This window comes from Syngnathoides biaculeatus, chromosome 6 (assembly GCF_019802595.1).
Source record: "Syngnathoides biaculeatus isolate LvHL_M chromosome 6, ASM1980259v1, whole genome shotgun sequence".
In the NCBI taxonomy this organism is placed as follows: Eukaryota; Metazoa; Chordata; class Actinopteri; order Syngnathiformes; family Syngnathidae; genus Syngnathoides; species Syngnathoides biaculeatus.
Genome location: NC_084645.1, coordinates 18,775,927 through 18,797,961, shown reverse-complemented (window position 1 = coordinate 18,797,961; position 22,035 = coordinate 18,775,927). Strand labels below are relative to the sequence as shown.

General features: G+C 41.0%; 1 protein-coding gene across 1 annotated transcript; it reads right to left on the bottom strand.

The window, feature by feature from the left end:
• Window positions 1-260: 260 nt before the first annotated feature.
• Window positions 261-21,111, bottom strand: elmo3 (engulfment and cell motility 3). The gene is made up of 21 exons (XM_061823784.1): window positions 21,028-21,111; window positions 15,893-15,999; window positions 14,840-14,880; window positions 14,681-14,753; window positions 14,188-14,238; window positions 13,831-14,000; window positions 13,063-13,162; window positions 12,820-12,971; window positions 12,634-12,712; window positions 12,193-12,243; window positions 11,715-11,837; window positions 11,110-11,232; window positions 10,930-11,034; window positions 10,451-10,559; window positions 10,185-10,321; window positions 3,663-3,826; window positions 3,346-3,458; window positions 3,156-3,260; window positions 1,242-1,321; window positions 559-639; window positions 261-486 (listed from the first exon to the last, which is right to left on the bottom strand). Exons 2-21 carry the CDS (start codon window positions 15,968-15,970, stop codon window positions 274-276), a joined length of 2,148 nt encoding a protein of 715 aa, XP_061679768.1. The 5' UTR covers window positions 15,971-15,999; window positions 21,028-21,111; the 3' UTR covers window positions 261-273.
• Window positions 21,112-22,035: the final 924 nt, after the last annotated feature.

Genomic DNA, 22,035 nt, shown 5'->3' with positions numbered 1-22,035 from the left:
ATAATAAGATCTACAGTCTATTTTCACTTTTACATAAAACGCGGTAAATTTTAATTCATTTGAGTGGAAAAACTTTGGAACAAATTGTTTGAGAAACAAAATTGCACTTTAAATTGTGAGGTTCAGTCAAGCTGTGTTGATGTTAAAGATGAGCACAGCAGCAGTAGGAGCTCATAAACATTTGCAAGTCAGTCAGAACCCCAAACACAATCAAACACACACACACACACACACTGTATATTTACACAGGCACACGCACCGGTGTCACGCCCTCTACTGCTCAGTTTGACTAAAGTCGTAGCAGAAGTTGTAGTTGCTCGGTGGTTTGGGGACCACGGGCGCATTCTCCGGGATGGGGATGTTCTCCAAATCCAGCAGGCGAAGCTTAATCTCCATGGAGAGGAGGATGTCCAACTCGCTGCGCATGGATTCGCTACTCATTTCCCGGCCCAGGAGGACGCTCAGTCCGTCCGTCCACAGGCAGAACTGGCACACGTACAGACAGTTTCTAAGTGGACAGCTGATGATGACGACTGTGATGTTATGTGTAGGACTCACATCAGTCCTTGAGGGGGCGATGAAGTTGAGGCTGTACTCCTCCACGTCGTAGGTGATGCTAAACGCCAGGTCCAACACCTCCTGCATATGACACTTGAGTGAGGCCTCAAGCAGTTTGCAAGACTTTGGTAAAATCTCAGTACACCAAGCAAAAAAACAAAATAGGTACTGGAGATTTTATACACATTTACATTAATGGTTTTGTTTTTGCGGGAACCGATCCTCTTGTTATTGCAGAAGCACAACTGTTACTTTAGTCCTCTTGCCAAAAGCCATGTCTAATATGAAAACATTGCTTTGGTGCCATCCTGTGGCATTTCTTGGCAAAGACGTGAGCAAAAGAAAATGAGTTAGGCCAGTGGCCTTGCCTGATAGAAAAAAATGGGGCATCAATTGCAGAATTGCACTACTAAATCACAAGAGTTCACTCCATACTAAAACTAAAACTATGATCTGATCAACAAACTATAAACAAAAAAGCTATTCTGATATATGAATGACAACACGTCAATGTACATCACTGCCACAGAAAGATTCCCAAAGATACATTATTGATAGTTTAAAAAAAAAAAAAAAAAAATCTGCTCATTTAAATGCAGTGGGAGAATTTCCCGCAGCACATCTGATGGCGCCCAGTCAGTGGTTCGGAATGAGTGGCCAATGACGAATGACGAGCTGCTCACCTTGTTCTGCTTTCCTTTGTTTTCCTTCATGTGAGGACACTCTTTGCCCACCAGCAGAGCTTTGATATCTGCAACCGGGACTAAACAACAAGCACAAATCATCATTTATTGGACAGTACAGATGCTTTCCCAAAAATGACAATATCATGGAAATGCTTATTCCACTCCATTTTCCAAGCTGCTTATCCTCAGAAGGGCGGGCGCACTGGAGCCTATCCCAGCTAACATCAGGCGGAAGGTAGGACGCTGAACTGGTAGCCAGTCAGTCGCAGGGCAGACATCGACACAATCACTAAGCGGGAATCAATCCCACGCTACCCCCACCAAAGTCAGGTGTGTCTACCACTACGCCCTCAGTGACGCATGGAAAAGTTTATTCCCATAATTCCATTCATAAAGTTATAGATCCACAGCCCACAATTAGAAGATGAAAGTGAAGTATGGCTTTCCTTAAAGAATCAGGAAGTGAGGGTTTGGAGGATGATGGGTAAAGAACTGAACCCAAGCTTTAAGGGCCACTGATTTAAAATTCATTATTTTTACCATGTTATTAATGTTAAAACGGCAGCCGACATGGACCCATGCATTTTTTTCACCATAAAATATGATTTTGACGCATACCACTTTTTGTAACTCCCACCATGAAAATCCTCCCGAGGGATTGAGAAGCAGGAAGTGACGTACATGGCAAGACCGCCCTCAAGTGGATTCGTTTGTTTCTATTAGTTTTACCTCCGGGAAGGTAGCTCGTCGTGTTAGCCAAAATGCCGGCTCGTTGCATCGCTTGAACACTCGGGAGGGTGGATTAATTCTTCATACATTTCAAAAAGACCCGGTTCGTCGTGAAAAATGGATTGCACGGGTGCAAAGGACGAGAGCTTCGTGGGTTCCAAATGACAGGTAGGTGTCCATACAGCTACTAAAAAAAAAAAGGTAATAGTTTAGAGGGGTTGGGGGACGTAATCCTCTCAAAATATAAGGCCATGTAAGTCAGGGGTGCTAAATGTGTCGATGTACCCGTTGGCGCTGAGCACAGCTTCGGACGAGCCGGGTTGGCTCATACATTACTGGCTGGGAGTCTGTTGTTAGAAGTGATCCACATATCATCAAAATATGTCTCGAAATGATAGGGTAATATTGCCACGGTCACTTCACTCGATTGTGAAATGTTCTCTTCTTTGAAAAGAGCTTCCGTGTCCCACAGTAGGTGGCACAGCGTGTTTTCAATGGCGAATGTCCGACAGACAGCAGATTCAGCCAATATGGCGACCACTTGGATGTAGAATGATACTTTTGCAATTTTGCGCATGGCTGACACACTCATATTTATTTTTTTGGATGGACATTGAAGTGAATAATGTTATAGGTATTTTTCATTACAATATCTATTTTAGAATGTTTATAGGCGTGACACTTGACCTTTAAGGTCCAGTGTGAAATATCCAGTCAGTCAATCATGATTTGGGCTGGAATGCCCAGTATGGGTGTTTGTAAACTCTGCTTTCTTCAATCCAAGGTAAACGCAACAGTCTACCAGAAATTTCAAGAGAACTTCACCATTCGTTCTGCTGAGAATCTGTATGCAGATGCAGATCTCGTCTTCCAGCAGGAAGCAGCAAAACCCGGTTGGATGCCCATACATCACGGTGCCAAATTGATGGATCTACACCCCATTTGAAATCTCTGAGGTATTATAAAGAGGAAAATGAGGGGCAGCAATGCCAAAAATGAAGAAATGATTCTCTCAATTGTGGGCCCTGGATCCATAATTTATGACAGTTTAACTTTTTGAATGGAACTATGGAAATAAACTTTTCCATCATATTACATTTTTTTTTTAAGGCTCTCCATATTTCCTCAATAACTTTGCACGCAACCTTGTCGGTCTTACACACGCACTCATCCCACACTCACTTTTTTCTTGCAGCGTTTCGATGGGTGGCGTTTCCGAGTCCTCCTCCATGTCGCCGTAGTGCAGCATTTTGTGATTGGGCGACAAACGACAGTACCACAATTTGTCTGGGGCCAAACGGGGAACAGCCAATAAGATAAACGTCTCCGGAAACACTGACAAAACTCTTCAGCGCATGTCTGCGTCGCTCACCCTGTCTGCGCCGACTGCTGATCTTCCGGAACATGGTCCCCTGACACAGCCTGTTGAGCCTTTGTTGACGGATCAACTCGAGCAGCTCAGGCTTCAGACGCTCTTTCAGTTCACTTGAAACACACAAACGCAACTTTGTCATTCTTGAAATTGAACCAATGAAGTTCATAACTTCATTCTTTCTTCTCAGGATCATAAAGACAAGTCGAACAAATGTCACCGTACGTCCATTCAGGATTGATGTAAATGCTTCCGATTACTTCTCGGCTTTGTAGGAGCACTGACACAGAAGCAGTCCGCTGCCACGGCAAACTCACAGAACAGGCGGCGCCAGAGTCTCTTCCTGGTGCAGTCGCTCTGTCTGCCGCAGTTTCAGGATCTCGCTGTAGTTGAGAGCGTTCACTTTGTTCTTGAAGAGCTCCAGGGAAGTCGGCTTAGTGGACAGCGTGCGTGTGATCTGCTCCCTCACCACCTGCATCACCTGCACGACACCAAGCGCACCTTCATCTAGGCCACAAGGAGAACGCGCTAACCCTACAGCTGAGATCCAGCAGGCGGGATCAACGCTAATCAACTACTCTATGCTGTCCTCGTTCAATCATACGAGTTTAAACTTGTATTTTATTTTATTATTTTGGCTTTTCCAAAAACAAAAGACATACAGTGAAGAAAATAAGTATTTGAACACCCAGCTATATTGCAAGTTCTTCCATTTAGAAATCATGGAGGGGTTTGAAATTTTCATCGTAGGTGCATGTCCACTGTGAGAGAGACAATCTAAAAAGAAAAATCCAGAAATCACAATGTATGATTTTTTAAAATGATTTATTTGTGTGTTACAGCTGCAAATAAGTATTTGAACACTTGTCTATCAGATAGGATTCTGACCCTCAAAGACCTGTTAGTCCGCCTTTAAAAGTGCCCCTCCACTGTGTCTATTATCCTGAATCAGATGGACCTGTGTGAGGTCGTTAGCTGCATAAAGACACCTGTCCACCCCATACAATCAGTAAGACTCAAACAAACTTGTAACATGGCCAAGACCAAAGAGCTGTCCAAAGACACCAGAGACAAAATTGTACAACTCTACATGGCTGGAAAGGGCTACAGAGAAATTGCCAAGCACCTTGGTGAAAAAAGATCCACCGTTGGAGCAATCATTCGAAAATGGAAGAAGCTATAGATGACAATCAATCTCAATCGGAGTGGAGCCCCACGGAAGATATCACCTCGTGGGGTCTCAATGATCAATTAGAAAGGTGAGGAATAAGCCCAGGATTACACAACAGGACTTGGTCAATGACCTGAAAAGAGCTGGGGCCACCATTTCCAAGGTGACTGTTGGTAATACACTAAGATGTCATGGTTTGAAATCATGCATGCCACGGAAGGTTCCCCTGTTTAAACCAGCACATGTCAAGGCCCGTCTTAAGTTGCCAATGACCATTTGGATGATACAGAGGAGTCATACGAGAAAGATTTGTGATCAGATGAGACCAAAATTGAACTTTTTGGTCATAATTCCACGAGCCGTGTTTGGAGGAAGACAAATGCTGAGTTCCATCCCAAGTACACCATCCCTACTGTGAAGCATGGGGAAAGGTAGTATCATGCTTTGGGGGTGTTTTTCTGCAAATGGGACAGGACAACTGCACTGTATCAAGGAGAGGATGAGCGTGGCCATGTATCGTGAGATTTTGGAGAACAACCTCTTTCCCTCAGTCAGAGCATTGAAGATGGGTTGTGGCTAGGTCTTTCAACATGACAATGACCCAAAGCACACAGACAGGAAAACCAAGGAGTGGCGCCGTAAGAAGCATATCAAGGTTCTGGCTTGGCCAAGCCAGTCTCCAGACCTAAACCCAATAGAAAATATTTGGAGGGAGGTGAAACTCCGTGTTTCTCAGCGACAGCCCAGAAACCTGTCTGATCTACAGAAGATCTGTGTGGAGCGGTGGGCCAAAATCCCTCCTGCAGTGTGTGCAAACCTGGTGAACAACTACAGGAAACCTTCGACCTCTGTAATTGCAAACAAAGGCTACTGTACCAAATATTATTATTGGTTTTCTCAGGTGTTCAAATACTTATTTGCAGCTGTATCACACAAATAAATCATTTAAAAAAAATAATAAATTTCTGGTTTTTCTTTTTAGATTATCTGTCACAGTGGACATGCACCTACGATGAAAATTTCAGACCCCTCCATGATTTCTAAGTGGGAGAACTTGCACTATAGCAGGGTGTTGAAATACTTATTTTCTTCACTGCAGGTTCCGAGCTAACAGACAGCTGCTCCCCACCCCATCCCCCGACAATTTCCCAGAACGTTTGGCAATCAATGAAGCGAGGAACCTTTTATTAACCTACTTCACAATCATTGGCCAAATGTAATTACGATGATCATTGAGTCCTAAAATTGATGTTTCATTGAGCAGTAGCAATAGGGGGTTAGCCGCAGTAGCTAAAATGGGTTTACTCTATTTAAAAATTTTAAAAAGTATAATGGAAAAAAATAACATTGCCAGCAGGGCAAGTTGAGATTGGATCTGAATCCACCAGATGGTGCTTTATAATTATTTGGTTCTAAGTAAACTTATTCATATCAAAAAAGTAATTTAATTAGTTCTATCAGAACTTAATTAAGTATCTCAACAGGCCAGTGGGCGTGACTGGCATACAGACTTTATTGTTGGGGTTGAGCTCTATCAAATCTGCCTAGTGTGTAAAACAATTTGACCAATTCTGTTCTAATCTGAATTAGTATGTTACAGCTACTAGTTTTTATTTTAGCTTTTTGAAATTTAATTTTATATTGTAGGAAGAAATTGAATCAAATAATGTTAAATGGCAATTGAGAATCCGGTAGTTGTAAACATTTGCTGTCCGACCAATGTGCCACTGACTTGTTGGGCAGCCATGATGTATGTAAGTGAGCACTGACGTTCGTTGGACACAAAAATGTTGACGAGGTTGCAAACACATACGTCGAAATATGTACTGCGCATGAGCTTGCCAACTTTGTCATGCCTCCCTTCTGACCTACATCATTGCTGTTCACACCCAATTGGACTGATTGTGAACACTCATTGACTAAAGTGGAACGTGACAGCAGCACCCCCACCAGTTTTTTTTTTTCGTTTTGTTTTTTACATTGCATACACAAAATAGAAGCTTTCGAATCAGGTGGGTGACAGTTTGGGTATCAGGGAATTGAATTGTATACAGAGTGACCAAAATAATCTCAATTAGAACTTTCTCATACAATGACTACGAAAGACCTCTATGTCACATTTAATTTAAAAAAAAAACTTTTGAGGATGATCAAACTATATACCAACTCTATTGATAAAGTTGCTCAAATGACAAAGACGACCACCTTACCTCCATTGTTACTTAACACATGAGCAAATCTTCCAAGTCCAAGCTTCAATGTGTGTGTCGAGAGAGGCTGTATCATCTACATGGCGCAGGCCTGCTTGGGTGGCTATTTTGTAAACAGACACCCTGATAGTGTCACACGCATGCAATCCCCGCCACCCACCCACCACTCCACTATCCAACCCGTCAGCCAATAGGAGCCCAGAGCGGAGGGAGTACCCATGTTTGCATTGAAGAGCTTTTTATTGCCAGACTTTTGTTATTCCCTTTCTTGTTGTCTAATTACTGCTGATTCTCAGAGAGCTGCCTTTTCCTCATTTCCTTCTCCCTCTGTTGATGCCGCCCTACACGCTTCCCTTTGTCCACTTAATGCCGCTTTGTGTCTGGCCCAAAGCGCCCCGGGTTGGGAGCTGTGGGCAAAAACAAAAGGCCAGTCCCGTGGGGCCTTGGGGCCCACTCCTAAAAAGGTCAAAGGGTCATCAGAGTTTTATGGCCGACCGGGGAGCGCTTGGTGGGAACGGGACGGCTGCGGGTGATGTGGAAATGCAGATGAGGACAAAAGCGCAGCTGCTTTGTCTTTGAGGATGATTTGAGCAGGCAGATTATCAATATCTCTTGAGGACGGGCCCCCGCTGCTTAAAACTTGGCTCCAACCTCCACCATTATACGAGCATGACAATGAGCTTGGAAGGCCCCTCTGTGGTTATCCATGCATGCGAGTGACGGGGTGAAGACTGGCGTAAAAGATGTATCAAGGTCAAATGACCAAATAAAAGCAAATCTTTAAACTACTTCAACCCTACTTAATTTTAGTATGAATGATCTAAAATGCACCAAAAAAAGTTTGATCACAAAACAGACAAACAAACATCTGCCTGACTGGATTGCGCAATGTGCATCCTATTCTTTAGTTTTGGGACCTTACCAAGGAAAACGTAAAAGTATTCTGAAAACTAACAAAATCCAAAATAAATACAGACATTTTGGATGAGTGCTTGTGCCCATTAGGGATAGTGGTCAGCTGGAGCCTAACCCAGTTGATTTAAGGAGAGAGGCCCAAAGTCACGCTGGACTGGTCACAGGCCAATCACACAGCACATACAGTAAAGACAGACAACCATCCGCACTCACACCTAACATAACATACTTATTTTTGGAGATTCTGAATAAGCACAAGTACCCAGACATTTGCGTACAAATTAGGGACAGCTGCGCTAACCTCTGCCATCAAAAGCAGGCAAATGTGCAAAAGTCTGCCGCTAGATTTGTTTCGTTTTGTTTGTAACAATTGTAAACGCTATGAGAATTAATGCTAATATTTGCTATTACACAGTCATGGTCACCATTGCTGGGACCCATGAAGTTCAAGTTGACACTTGAACATTTCATGATGAAAAGGAATAATGTGAAACATTTTTCGATACAGAACTTGTGTTTGATACAAAAAAAAAATATTCATCAACATCAGGTCCTGGAGGAGGAATCGCAAAAATCAGAAAATCATAAAGAGATTTTGAACCCAAATATTTTCCCCAGTGTAAGGCCATCCATAAAAATATTTTGGATTCCGGTAACAAGAGTGGAAAAAAATGAGAAGGTAGGCAGGTCGGAATTTTTTTTTTGTGTGCAAAGGTCCACTCCATGATATTCTGCAAATATTTTGGCCCATACACTACCAATAAATATATTCAGTGTGTTGATGTAGATTACGTTTTAGCCATAAATTATATAAATGTTTATTTCTTCACATTTTCTACTTCCCAATAATGATTTAAAATCACTGATGTGCAGACCTGGATAACATACATAACGTCTTCTTTAGATATTGAACTTGGGAACGAGGCGTTGGCTCAATCGACCTCTTCCGGGACTTCGTTAAAAAGGCCGTGGTTTCCCAATGCTTTTTTTTTTTTTTTTTTAACAGGAAGGAAAGATCTTGACTTTTCCTTGGCAGATGCCATCATAGTGACAAATGCATCCATTTTGGGCCGTTCAGCATCGGCATTATTCCTCAAATGAAAAATCACTACCCTAAGATCCGGATAGAACTGTAATAATGTCTCAAAATCATGAGAACATTCGCATCGGAGGCCACTGTGCGTTTGCGCAAGTCGCAGTGCTTTTATCTCAGACCGCATGTCATTTCCAAATTCTTCCGGGAAATTTGTTTGAATGCATCCTGGAGTGTTAAAGAAGGGCTCACCTTTCTCAACTTTTTACTCATAATGTATTCGCCGTTTGGAATAAGCGAGAAAGCAAACAGCATGCAGAAAATCACTTCCAGATTGGTTCATATTTGAGACAGAACCAGGGTTACTGTTAGGAATAGTAGTGCCCACCCTCTGCTCAATGGGTTGTTCCAGCAGCGTATGTGGAAGCGCGGCGTTATGTGCGGAGTGGTGTCTGAATACAAGCACTACTGAACATTCAAAGCTGTCTCACGTTGTTATTGTTGACACACACACACATAGTTACTTCCCTTGTCCAGACTTACATCTCCTTTGTGTAATAAAGTAAGTAAGCAAGCAAGTAAGTAAGTAAGTAAATAAATAAAATGGCAACTTTGGCAATTTTATTAACTTTTGAATATTTGCGGTCAGTCGGGTTACTGGAAACCTAAATATTTTTATGGATGGCCCAAGGCAAAAGAGAAAAGCACAAAGGAATGGTTGAAAAGGAACATATGGACTGTTTTAAAACGGCCGGCAATGAGTCCTGATCACAATCCGATTGAAAATCTTTTGAGGGAGCTGAAATGTGCCACTGGGGAAAAGAACATCGCAACTTTTTGAGAGCTTGAATGAATTGCAAATGAAGAATGAGAAAAAACACCACCTGAGAGCTGCGAAAACCTTACAGGTGAATACAAAAAAAAAATGCATGGAGAACTGTCGTTGCTGCCAAAGGGTGCACAAACAAATATTAATTAGGTGGCATTTTCACTGCACATGCTATTTTTACTTTTTTTTTTTCTTTGAAATTACAATAGCTAAGTTGGAAAAAAAAATACTTTTGAACTCTAATTAAAAGACAATGACAATATAAAGTCGGTAGATTTCCAATTTCTTTCTGAAGCTATACAGGTTATGCAGGAAAAAAAAAAATGAAAGGTTGCCAAAAACGGTGAGCATGACTAGCAAATTATGGTAATTGTCTAGTATATGGCAGTAATTACAGCAAATTAATGCATCTAGTTTTTGTGATATTTTTGTTGGTGAGCTCAACTATCATTAATATTAGATATGTTTTGCAAATTATTGTCATTCATAATCGTGTTGAACAATGTTAAATGCAACTTAAATTTTGGAAATATGTTTGTTAAATGTATATTGTTTTAAATACTTATGTCTGTTTTTTTTCCTTTTTTTTTTAACCATGGGTCAGTTTGGAAGATCTATTTGAAATGAAAAGAAAGTGGTTGTAACAATCTTGTTTTAACAGACTTTTCAATTCTACTCCACCTTGTCAAAGTCTTCCTGTGTGGCTCTCATCTCTTTCCATGTCTTGTTGAGCAGCTGAATACACACGCAGAAAAGCTCCTCCAGCAGTCGGTCCTGACTGAAGAAGATTGGGTGGTAGTCTGAGCCTGTCTCTGATGCTGCGATAGGCAAATAGAAATAATAAATACATGACTTGATTAAAAATAAAAAAAACAAAGAGGTATACGATCAATCGCTGTCCACATTTATTGGGGTGGAAAGCTGAGGAGAACTGATGGCAGACTGACGGGCTTCTCCGATGCGAAGGATTTCACACAGGATGAGCGTGAGCTGGATGCTGCTCCGAGCGAAAGGGCACTCGTGCTTGTCCTCCCTGCTGCTGTTCTCCAGGACAAACTGACAGAGGGGAAATATGACGCAAGTGTCACCTCTAAGTGAAACACCAATCATCGTGTCTATGAAAATCCTCAAATGCAATGGAAAGCTATTTTGGGACATAAGTCAAGTAGGGATTTCGCCCATTTGGCAGGCGCGATCCAGAGTCCACCTGGTTAATAGATCAGCCTTCACATATGTTTGCAATCATGCTAACCTTTTGTGACTAGATCAAAAACGTGAAAACAATCATTCGAAATGTCTCGTGCAAGATTCAAAGTAAAGGTTTCTTGTCAAAACCTAATGGATTCTTACATATACAGTAGACAAGTAGATATTTTCTTTTACGGTGTCAGATTTTTTTTGTGATGGGAAACAAAATTATGCTCACCCTGCTGTAGGCATCAGGATTGCGTGCAGCAAAATAAAACATGGTGTCCAATGCTAAAAGGCCCGGAGGCGTTCGCACCAAGTCCTGACCAGGGTTGCTATTGTTCTAGAGGTGTGGAACATGCAAAATATTAGAATGACGACAAGAGGACCAGTTAGATATTTTATGGCTGACTCTTACAGAGAAACCCAACTTCTTGAACTCTTTGGCGCAGAGAGAACGTCGCCTCTCGTGACTCAGGCTGTTCTCACTCTCTGTCTCGAAAGCCGCCTGCCGCAGACTGTGAAGGATGTCTCGCTGCTCCTAAAGTAACGAGTCGTACCCTGTACGTTTACTGTGTGCATACGCGTCTATGTAAACGCAATCTAATAATAAAATACTTTCAGTTTCAAACACGGAGAGAAAATAACTGATTTGGTGCCGTCAATCTAATCACTATAAAATTGTCAACTATGACAACATAATACAATATCACGACAAATAAAAAACATGTATTTTATTAACGAGAAACAATCAAAGGTCCAAGTGTAAATAGATGGTTAACTGTAGATGCATTTGGAGATTGACAAAAAAACTACAGTTACATTTATGACTACAAATGCGTTTGAGAAATCAGCCATCTAAAAATGAATGTTATAGGCATAAAACAGCTTCAATTCTTCTGGTACAAATGTTTGTGAAACATTTCTGATAATAATCTCCATTTCAGTCATATTCATTGTGCTCGTCTATAAAGTAAATAAAAATGTATTAATTGTCCATACTATATCGTCGATGTGACTGACCTGGCTGTAACAGTCCAGTGGAGTCCTCATCCGTGGCTCCAAATGATTCAACGTCACTGATTGCAGGACGTAGAGGTAGTGGGCCATCTCATCCTGGACTGAACCAGAACTGTGGATGATATTCTGGAACAACAAGTCATTTTCCCCATCATCTTACTTTATCAGAACAGTTAGACAAGAATTTAAAATGATCTGATTACATACTCTCTGTACACAATACAATAAAACCATACGGAGCATTAGGGACACCCTAAGAAAAAAAAAAAAAAAAAATATATATATATATATATATATATATATATACTGTGAATAAACCAGGAGGATAAATTGTAATCTTATGTATTATACGTAGACGCGTGTGTGGAAGAAAAACAACAGTTTGAAAATAACATCCTTTTATCGCATTTATTTTTTTTTTTTGCCAAATGCAGAAGTTGGTTGCGCAGAATTGCTAATCTTTTCCAAGAATGAAATTTACCTTGTAAATGTACTGACGTAGATTCTTCTTATTCAGGTATGCAAACATTTCCTGGTAAAAAGAAAAAAAAAAGAACTTCTTCCATTGTTGTTATAACTTTTTTTTTTGTTTTAAACACTGCATTCAGAAAAACTGTTGAACAAATCAAAACTATGGCCTCTGGTGATGAACTCATTCCTTGCCGGGATAAGGAAGATGGATTGTGTGTGTAAAACAAAGCGAGTGGGAGAGAATTGGAGGCAGGCGGTTGAATGGGCAAACTGTTACTGCACAATGACAGAGAAGTTGAGGCAGTGAAAGACTTGGCTGCCTGTCTAGAGGAAGTGGAAGAGATGACCTATCAGAATAAGATCTGCTGCCTAGTACATTATTACTCTGGGTCACAACGGCTGTTCCACACATCACTTTCAATCTATAAGAGACCAAAAACCAAAGCAGAACCTGTCTGTCGGCATCCCCGGCTGTCTGCAACAGAGCCATAAGAAGAGCCATAGCTTTGGTTTGGATCTGCTGATTAGTCCTGGATAGAAGAAACGCATAAAAGCGACATTTCACATTTCAAATTACCGGTAGCAATAGCAATGGTTATGATTGCCCTCACGCTCAAGTCAGTCAATGTTTACACACATCTGGAGGTGAGCAATGAGCCTCTCCATGGTCACCACTTGTTTGACCTGCATGAAAAGGCTGTGGCTGCTGAGGACCATGCTCTCCAGGATGTCTAAGCACACCTGCTGGATGGATGCATCAGCCACTTTGGTGTTGACATAACAGGCTATCTGAATAGAGAGAAAGAATACGGCAAAAATATGTTCGTTAAAACAACAAAGGTCACTAAACGGAACATATTGCGCAGCCGAATCACAGCACCTTCTCGATGAAGACCGATGAGAGGTTCTCCCAGGACACTATGCCGTGATCCATCAGCTCCATGAATGCTGTCAGTGTGTGGGTCATGATCAGAACACTCCTGAATCATTCATAAAAGGAAATGAATGTGCGTGAACGAAACCAGACATACAGATTAAATGAACTTGATTTACATCTGGATGACAATATTTCAGCGGTTTTGGACAAGGAAACACGGTGAGCCTAGTAGTTAGCACACCTGCCGCACAGTTCTGACGATGGGGGTTTGAAGCATGGCTCCAGCCATCCTTTGTGGATTTCACATGTTCTCCCAATGCTTGCTTGGATTATTTACAGGTTAACAATTGAAGACTATAAATTGTCCATAAATATGAATAGTTGTCTGTCTATATCCTACTCTGTGTGGTTGGGGACCAATTCAAACTGTAAATTGCCTCTCACTAAGGTCACCTGCTAAACAAAATGGACAAATGGAAGGAATTTCAGAGAACTCCATACATCCAATTTCGAGAGATGACCGTTTCCGTTTCAAAGTTACAAGAGTTTGGTCTGGAATAACTTGACTTCGCTGGACTCACTCCCATCCAACAGCTTCAGTAAGAATTAGAGCATATGTTGTGACTGCCGGTAATCGTGACACAGACATGCTAACCACTAGTACACCATGCCACCCCACATCAAATACATTATATTCATAATGAACCTTTCAAGTGCAGGATGCTCGGTTGAAAAAATTTAGCAAGCACACACAAAACAGGGAGCACTAACTCGCTTGAGTCCTCCACTATCTTGACCAATAGGAGGTGTCCATCTCGGCTGATGAACTCCTGCGCGAAAGTCACGTCTGTGGAAACGGTGGCGAGTTGCTTCAACGAATCGCAGCGTACTCCCAGGTCCATGCTTTGGATGCCCTTAAACAAGTCCTCGGCACATCGCCCCTTCATTCCCCATCATAGAAAAAAACTTGGTGAAAATTTTCTCACAAAATACAACTTTCCACCTCTGGTGACATTTCTGACAGTCACACACTTGCATCTCATTTGTAGAGAGGTTGCAAACGGTCACTAAAAGAATGTGTGATGTGAAAGGGGAGTGTGACTGAGAATCGAGTGGATGGAGACTCACCGGTGCCTTAGTCAGACGCAGAATGCAGCCGTTCTTAATGTCCAGACGGTTCTAAAGACATACAAAGAAAGACTGAAGCACACTTGGACTATGAGGTAACAGTGTGTTACTGACTGGCCAATGAAAGAAGAGTGCACAGTTGCTTCAAGACACAAATGCTTTCACCGTGTTGACCCACCTTGATGAGGAAGCACCAAACCATAGGAACAAAAACATTAGAAGTAACTACAGTCCTGAAAGATTTGCAGTGTGGATTTTTTTTTTTTAAATGTCTGTTTATCCAGGAGAACTTAGCTCATTATTTCTGTTCTAGTCATCATCAAGAATGTTCAATGTCTGAGATGAATTTATTCCACGCTGTACTTAGCCAAGCACACATTTGTGGAATCCAAACTGCTTCCTGTCAGAAGTACAAAACTGTCTTATGTTCTGCCTTATATCTGAGGAGTGACTCAGTCAATCATTGATAAAATTACTTTCATTATCGACTCACCGATTCAGTGATGTATGTCTGCACTCCGTCAGCATACTGAAGCGCATAGTTTTCATGACCTGGGAGATTCCAGCTTCACGTACAGAACGTACAGCAAACAACTTATGATTAGAATGTAGTCAACATAAATGACAAAAGATGGTTCCAACACAAACTTACCCATCACAGACCTCCTTTATAACTGCAGATAGGGGCTTTTTCTGCTCACAGACAAGAAAATGCCTCAGTCAGATTTATGTATAAATCAAATACAACACATTATATACATCCATCCATCCATCCATTTTCTGAGCCGCTTATCCACACAAAGTTTGTGGGAGTGCTATCACAGCTGTCAACGGGCAGGAGGCAGCATACACCCTGAACTGGTTGCCAGCCAATCGCAGGGCACATGGAGACAAACAACAGACGCACTCACAATCACACCTAGGGGCAATTTAGAGTTTCCAATGAAAGCGTATTTTTAGGATGTGGGACGAAACTGGAATGCCCGGAGAAAACCCGCGCAGGCACGGGATCAACATGCAAACTCCACACAGGACAGGGATTTGAACCCCAGCCCTCAGAAGTGTGAGGCCAACGCTTTACAGCTGGGCCACCGTGCCACAATAATATATTATACACGATATAATATGCTATTACCATTTACCCTGCTATGAAGATAAAAACATGACATTTGTAGCAGAGTTGTGCATTCTGAACAATTTTGCCCTTTGTTACTTGCTCGTAGTGTGCACGTAAATACAACTCAGACTTCTACCATGTCTGACACTCAGCTATCCTGCTATTAGTGGTCAGCCCAGCGGTCAAGCAGTCAAAATGTTGTCAGAGTGTGTGGTACACCCCGTGGCTGCTCTGTTATTAGTGGCAGCGACCATGCGTGGACCAGAAACATATGGCGGGAAAGATACAGCTGGGCCCTTAGGACGAGTTTGACTGATCGTGTCCTGATCACGTATTGAAAAGAATGAACAACCGTAATGTAAAAAGTACTCATCAATGCACCAGTATCTTGATTATTATCTATATTAACACTGGTAAGGCTGTAAGAGATGATCCCCTAAATCTTACAAACTCAATTAAAGAGAATCGACTAAACTGTATGATTCCCATGCCTGTGTACATAGGAGCCCTGAATTCTTCTATACATATTAAGACTCTATCAACATTATCAATGAAGCGTTGTGTAAGGAGAGTGAGTGTGTGTATTACCTGGTCAAGTCGTATGAGCTGGGGGTAAGCCCCCGGCATCTGGATGGCTATTTTCACTATGTCTTTTTGCTGCGGCATTTTGGCACCTCTGGAATCCGCCACGATAACTGATACAGAAAAAAAAAAGAAACAATAAAACAAAGTGCTGTGCGGTGTTACCTATAGAATCTCAGCAAATATTCAAGAATCAAGCTTTATCAAGCTTTTCCTATTGCATTGGTATAGCACTGCACTTCACTGAGAACTGCTTTGAATAGTTTACCACTTAAATGGTACTTACTATTCTGTTCATTAGGCATAACTATGACTGGGAAGAGTACTGAGCATACAGGATATTCATATTAGTCCTGCATACCAGTGTCAGTTGTAATATGAATTGTCCTTGGCTGTTAAATATATTCCTGCAAAATTAAAGGCCTGCTCAGTTCAAATTAACCCTTAACTATAGTTTCCATTTCGTAAAGGGAATGGTTCACTGACACACTGCATCGAGAAAGAAGCAGCAACTATACTCCATTTGCTAAATATGCATGGCAGATCAGTTCTGGCTCAGAATGGTAGATCGTGTAAATGGGTAAGGCTCAGGACTCTAATATAAGGTCGTACTTTGAGATATGGACGAAATTTGAAATATAGATTATGACATATCGCAATCTAGTACTTTTCACAAAGTGCCTCAAGTAACATTCACATATGCCTTCATTGGTTGAGTTTTAGGAAAACAAAACTGGGAACTTGCTCTGGAAGCCATGGTTTACCTGACTGCAGTGTCTCAGTGTGAACATGGAGGGCACTACATATGCAGATAGAGTCAGACAAAAGATGACAGATTAGCGTAAACGTATTCAACGAGGCAGATGCTATGTGTGGATGCCATGTTAGCCACAGTTGAATCTAGAAGTTTATATACACTGTGGAAAAACATTTCTTTTTTTTTTGTCTCAATACCTGAAATAAAATCAGACTTAACTGCTCCTGTTTCAGGTCAGTCATGCCGCCCTAAAATTATTGAATTTTGTTAAATGCCACAATGAGAGAGAATTTTATATTATTTTCTTTGAGGCCAAAAGTGTACATGCATTTCCTTAGTAGCATTTCCTTTGAACTACATGATTTGGGTCGAAGGTTCTTGGTAACCTTCCACAAGCTTCTGACAGTACTCAGCCGGAATCCTGGCTCATTCTTTCTGACAGAACTGGTGTAATGGAGTCAGGTTCCCTTGCTCGCACATGCTTTTTCAGGTCTGCTCGCAAATTTTCAATGGGATTCAGATCAGGGCTTTATGATGGTCACTCCAAGATATTGACTTTATTATCCTCAAGCCACTTTTGAACCATTTTGGCAGGTTACCGAGGGGAGTGATATTCAATCTGGAGGACGCAGATTATTTGTCAAACCCATGACCTCATCATCCGGGCTTCCCCATGTTCTTTAAAGACAGTATTTTTGTATATGTAAACTTTTGACTGTGAAGATTATAATCTAAAATTCTCCTATGAAATTGTCCTTCTCATTATTGTGACATTTAACAAAATTAAATAATTTTGTTGATCTTGTCTGTCTTTAGACAGTGAGAAAAATAAAGGAATGTGTTTTTGCACAGTACTGTATACGTGAACTTTTGGCTTCAACTGTGTATGTTGAGATGAAAACAAGCAAAAGACCCTGGTAGAAAATACCACACCGACAGAATCCAAAAATCCGAAACAGGTGGGCCAACCAGCGACAGCCCGCCCAACCCAACAACTCAGAAGAGGAATCCAGCTAGTACCAAAAACTAATGTAAAATGCAGAACACATTGACACTTCAAACACACTAGTAGCACCTCCCTGCTCGAGGAAAAGAATATACTGGATTCCTTCGGGAGTGATGAGGGATATCTAACAAATACATATCTAGAAAATCTATATAAATGATAGCGGGTCATTGCATTTTAAATTCAGAGTATGATACAGCAGCTGAAATAAGTATTTAACACGTCACCATTTTTCTGATTAAATATATTTCCAAAGGTGCTATTGACATGAAAATTTCACCACATTGGGAACTGTTCAATTAAACCATACATACAAACAAAGTAGAACAAATGAGATCAAAAATTAAGTTTTGGGTAACACTGTAAGATGACAAAGGGAAAAAGTATTGCGTGTGACAGATGGAGAAAGACTGCCCTGGTTACTGTACATGAAGTTCATTGGTAATACTGTCAAAAGAGCTAAAAATGAATGTTCAGCTAGTTTCCCTTCAAGAAAAGGTTCGTTACCTCGCAGATGACTCATAGAGTTCCATGCAACTATCATTTTCAGTACAAAGCGGTAGTTATGTTCCTCTTTTATCGTGCATTTATGGTACACTGCATAAAAGTGACCCGACTTTCAACCGTTTGTGCGTTCACTGCGTGGACTTAGTCACACTCTCACGCCAATGATAAAACACTTCCTCCTCAATCTTCAAACAGCACTCCCTCAGGGGACAGAAGAAACTGTTGTTCCCACTGACTCTGCCTCCTACTCCCCTATCCTTCCTTCTCAGTAGATCCATAGGCCAATCCAAATTCTTAAGCCCTCATGAAGTCATGACGACACAGAGGAGTTCAAACTTGTGCCTGCTTGTGTTCAGAGCGATGAATGGACTCCGCCCTTTGCACGCTTTCTGGGATAGTTCACATACCACGACTCCCCTTTGGAAAAGAAAGCTGCCTCTCAGTTTATTGCAGCTCCTATCAAAACAAACCACAAATCGACTCGACTGTCTTCATTTCACTTCACTCGTCCTGAGGCAACATCTTAAATAGTCAGATTGTCCTCATTTTAATCAAATGCAGCGTATTTGTTTTGAATCACTCACACTGGCTGCTTAGTGAGGACAACCGGGAGTGTTGAGGAACTTAAATGAGCAGTTGCAACAAAAGGTCAACTCACTGGAATAAAATGCCCGCCTTAACCCGGAAGAGATTTTAATCGGATTGTTCTGGAGCAATTTATGAACAAGATCAATCTCAAAAAGTGGCAAACTAGGTCTAGTGGCACATGAGGGCCAGCATGTCTCAAGTCAGCGGACAACCGCTTATCACATATTCAGATTCTCCATAAAAATCAGCATCATTGGGTTGGAATACAATTTTACCAATCAATGCAAGGTGTGAGACTGGGTGACAGTGAGGCATTTTTCTAAAAATGTATACAACTACTATGACTTTAATAAACTCACTTGATGAAAATGTTATTACATCTGACAGTCAGGGGGAAGTTGGGGAGATTTCATTAGAATAGAGAGTATTAGATATCTTTCCTGGATTCACTTTCAATGGAGTCTTCAACTTGATCAAAATTAAAAGATTTGGGGATGTGGATGAACATTTTTGGACCTGCTGTAGTTGCTTGCAGTTCACTTTTATTGATATATTAAAGCATTTTCTGTAAATAAATGGTGTTGTTTTGAGGGAAGCATATTTTGCGTCAATTACAAGAATGCAAAAGAATTGCAGATAATCTTTCTGTAAGAGAATGAATATTCCTGCACAGGAACAGTCCTAAAGTGGAATACGGTACATTATTTACTAAGAAGATTTGAACTGGAGCAGAATTACTGATCCTGAAGTGGAATTATAATTTTACAGAATAATGAATGTTCTTGTAAAAGAATACATATTCCTGTAGCAGAATAAAAATTCGGGCACCACACAATACTCTTGAGAAAGGATTGTTCCTGCTCAAGAAGGTACGTTCCAGCAGTAGAATAAATATTCTTGTTGCTGAACTAATGTTTCTGTAGAAGAATTGTTTGTCCAGCAAAATGTTACTTGAAAGAATGTTCCTGCGGGATTAATGTAATGAATGTGCTCCGTGACTCGCGAGCAGTCCAGGGTGTACTGAGAAAGACTCCAGCTTCTTGTGGCTTTGAACAGGATAAACTGTATAGAAAATAGATGAACAGAATAAATGTTCGTGCAACGGTAGTGTTTGCTCCGACAACGGTGGTACAAACGTTCCAGAAATTTAAATGTTCCTGAAACAAAATCTTCCTCTATCTGATGACAACGCACACTTGGCCTGCCTGTCCACACACGCTTATGCCATTATTGCAAAAAATGGCCCAGGATAAACTTCAGCCTGAGCTTGACTGCAAATCAAAACAGGTTTGGCGAATGCTGTAAGCAGTTTCCTGACTCACCAGATTTGTGCCATTTCTGTTATTTTGATCACATTAGATTGTAGATAAAACAATGTAATGTATGGACAGTATTCATCATTAGACCTGGCCATTGTCCAACCAACCAACCAACCAACCAAATATATATATATATATATATATATATTTATATATTATTTTTTTTTTTAAAGGATGATAAAATAGCTCCTGCCAAATAGATTGGAGAGAAAGGTTTTGGATTTAGGATTACTTTTGTCACTTTTCCCATGTAACGTTTTAAATCTTAAAATATTTAAAGTGTTGTCATTTCAAGGGACGTATTATTTAGGTCAGCATCGGATTACACAGGTCTTGTCGCATCATTAATGGACAATAAGACCTTACGACAGCTACTGCACAACCTACTCTGAGGACCATTAAATATAAAACGACATGCTCAGCATCAGTCAGTGCGTGTGGGTGAATTCTTCCGTGGCCAGTTGGCTTTGTTAAACATAATGCCACAAGTAATTCTTTGTCGACCTTTTGTTCGCTGGTGGACAAGCGTCTCGAAACGCCCCCAACCCACCGTCTCCCCTGGTGTGTGCGTGTTTGTCGAGGGGAGGGGGGGGGGGGGTCTCTCAGCTGCCCAAAATGTTTAACCTGACAGGCCACCACCACCCACACAAAGTAAAACACAATCGTAACAATGTCCTAACGTGGAGTAAGCCGTTTACACATTTCAACATACTCTTAAAGGTTAAGAAAAAAAAACAATTGTTGTTTATATAGTTTTATTTGTGAATGCAATTTATTTTTCTAATTGTAGCGGTTTTGTATGGTTAAAGTTGTGTGGCTGTACCTGTGCCGTTAACTTTTGTGTACAGGGAAAATGAAAAGAAAATGCCATTAAAGACGACGTGAATATTAACCCGTGTGTAAGAGGATTCCGAGCACAGCTTTGTTAGAAGAAGTGTATGTAAACGAGGAAAACGCGTCCTACCTGATTAGAGAACGTTCGAAGGGGGCTTCTCTCCCGCTGGAACCGTTGCCCTCGCAGCGAGGGACATTTGCAGCGCTCTGTTCTCTGCGCAAAAGACGCAAAGTCAGGCTTTTAAAAGTCACTATTGAAAGACAAAAGTCTGAGCGGCGTATAAAACAGGACTAAACGCGCGAGGTGTGCTTTTTTTCCGTCTATATTAAAGTTCCGGGTTAGTTAAGTGTTCAGGCAAAGACTTTCTTTAGCAAGGGCAGCTGATTTAGGCACACCCATTCCGGTTGGGACTTATCAACATAAAACTACATTGCAGGTCATTTAGGAATAGTCACAAGAGAGATGCCATTTCCAGTTTTGGCCATTGTTTTCACATAAATGAGTTCCATAATTTGCATATATTTGAACGCATACCCTCAAGGACTCCTGGGACTAACGCCAATGACAAATTAAATGTTTCATTATTTTGAAAAGAAAGACAGGAACGTCTATCTTGTGTGACTCCACTTTACTTAATGATTTTCCTTTCGAGGTCGGACGATTTACGAGTTTGTTAAATGAAAGAAACGAGTTGGGGTTTTCTGGTCACATTTCAGCTCGGCGTGTCATGTTTTCAATCCTGCTATCACAGGAATCTGGTTTGTATAGTAACTGAAAAAAATGCACGACTGGACGTGAGCCAGCTGCCCCCCGAGGTGTTCCTGGGAAAATTATTAAACGTCAGCTAGATCCATGCCAAACAACACACCTATAAATCACTTCACTTTCTTGTGGAGTAAGTACAATAAGTACGTTAATTTGGTATGCTCTTATCATTTGAAAGAGAAAACCTGTACCTAATTTAGGTCTGAATATAGGACACTTTATAAATTCAGATTTCATAAACTTAATATTAAGTGGGCACAGCTATACAAAAGATCTAAATTCAGGTACATGGGACGCTGTACAAATGCCAGGTGATCCCATAAAGAGGTTTATTAAATTCCATTACCAGTTGTCAGTCTAGACAAGTAGGCG

What these genes read in the sequence shown, in the direction of transcription:
- elmo3 (XM_061823784.1), bottom strand. Translation starts at nt 15,970, where the DNA reads ATGCCGCAGCAAAAAGACATAGTGAAAATAGCCATCCAGATGCCGGGG. An exon ending in ATAAAGGAGGTCTGTGATGG is followed by an intron (nt 14,754 to 14,839) that starts GTAAGTTTGTGT and finishes CTGTACGTGAAG; the next exon opens with CTGGAATCTCCCAGGTCATG. An exon ending in CACTGGACTGTTACAGCCAG is followed by an intron (nt 11,233 to 11,714) that starts GTCAGTCACATC and finishes TCGTTACTTTAG; the next exon opens with GAGCAGCGAGACATCCTTCA.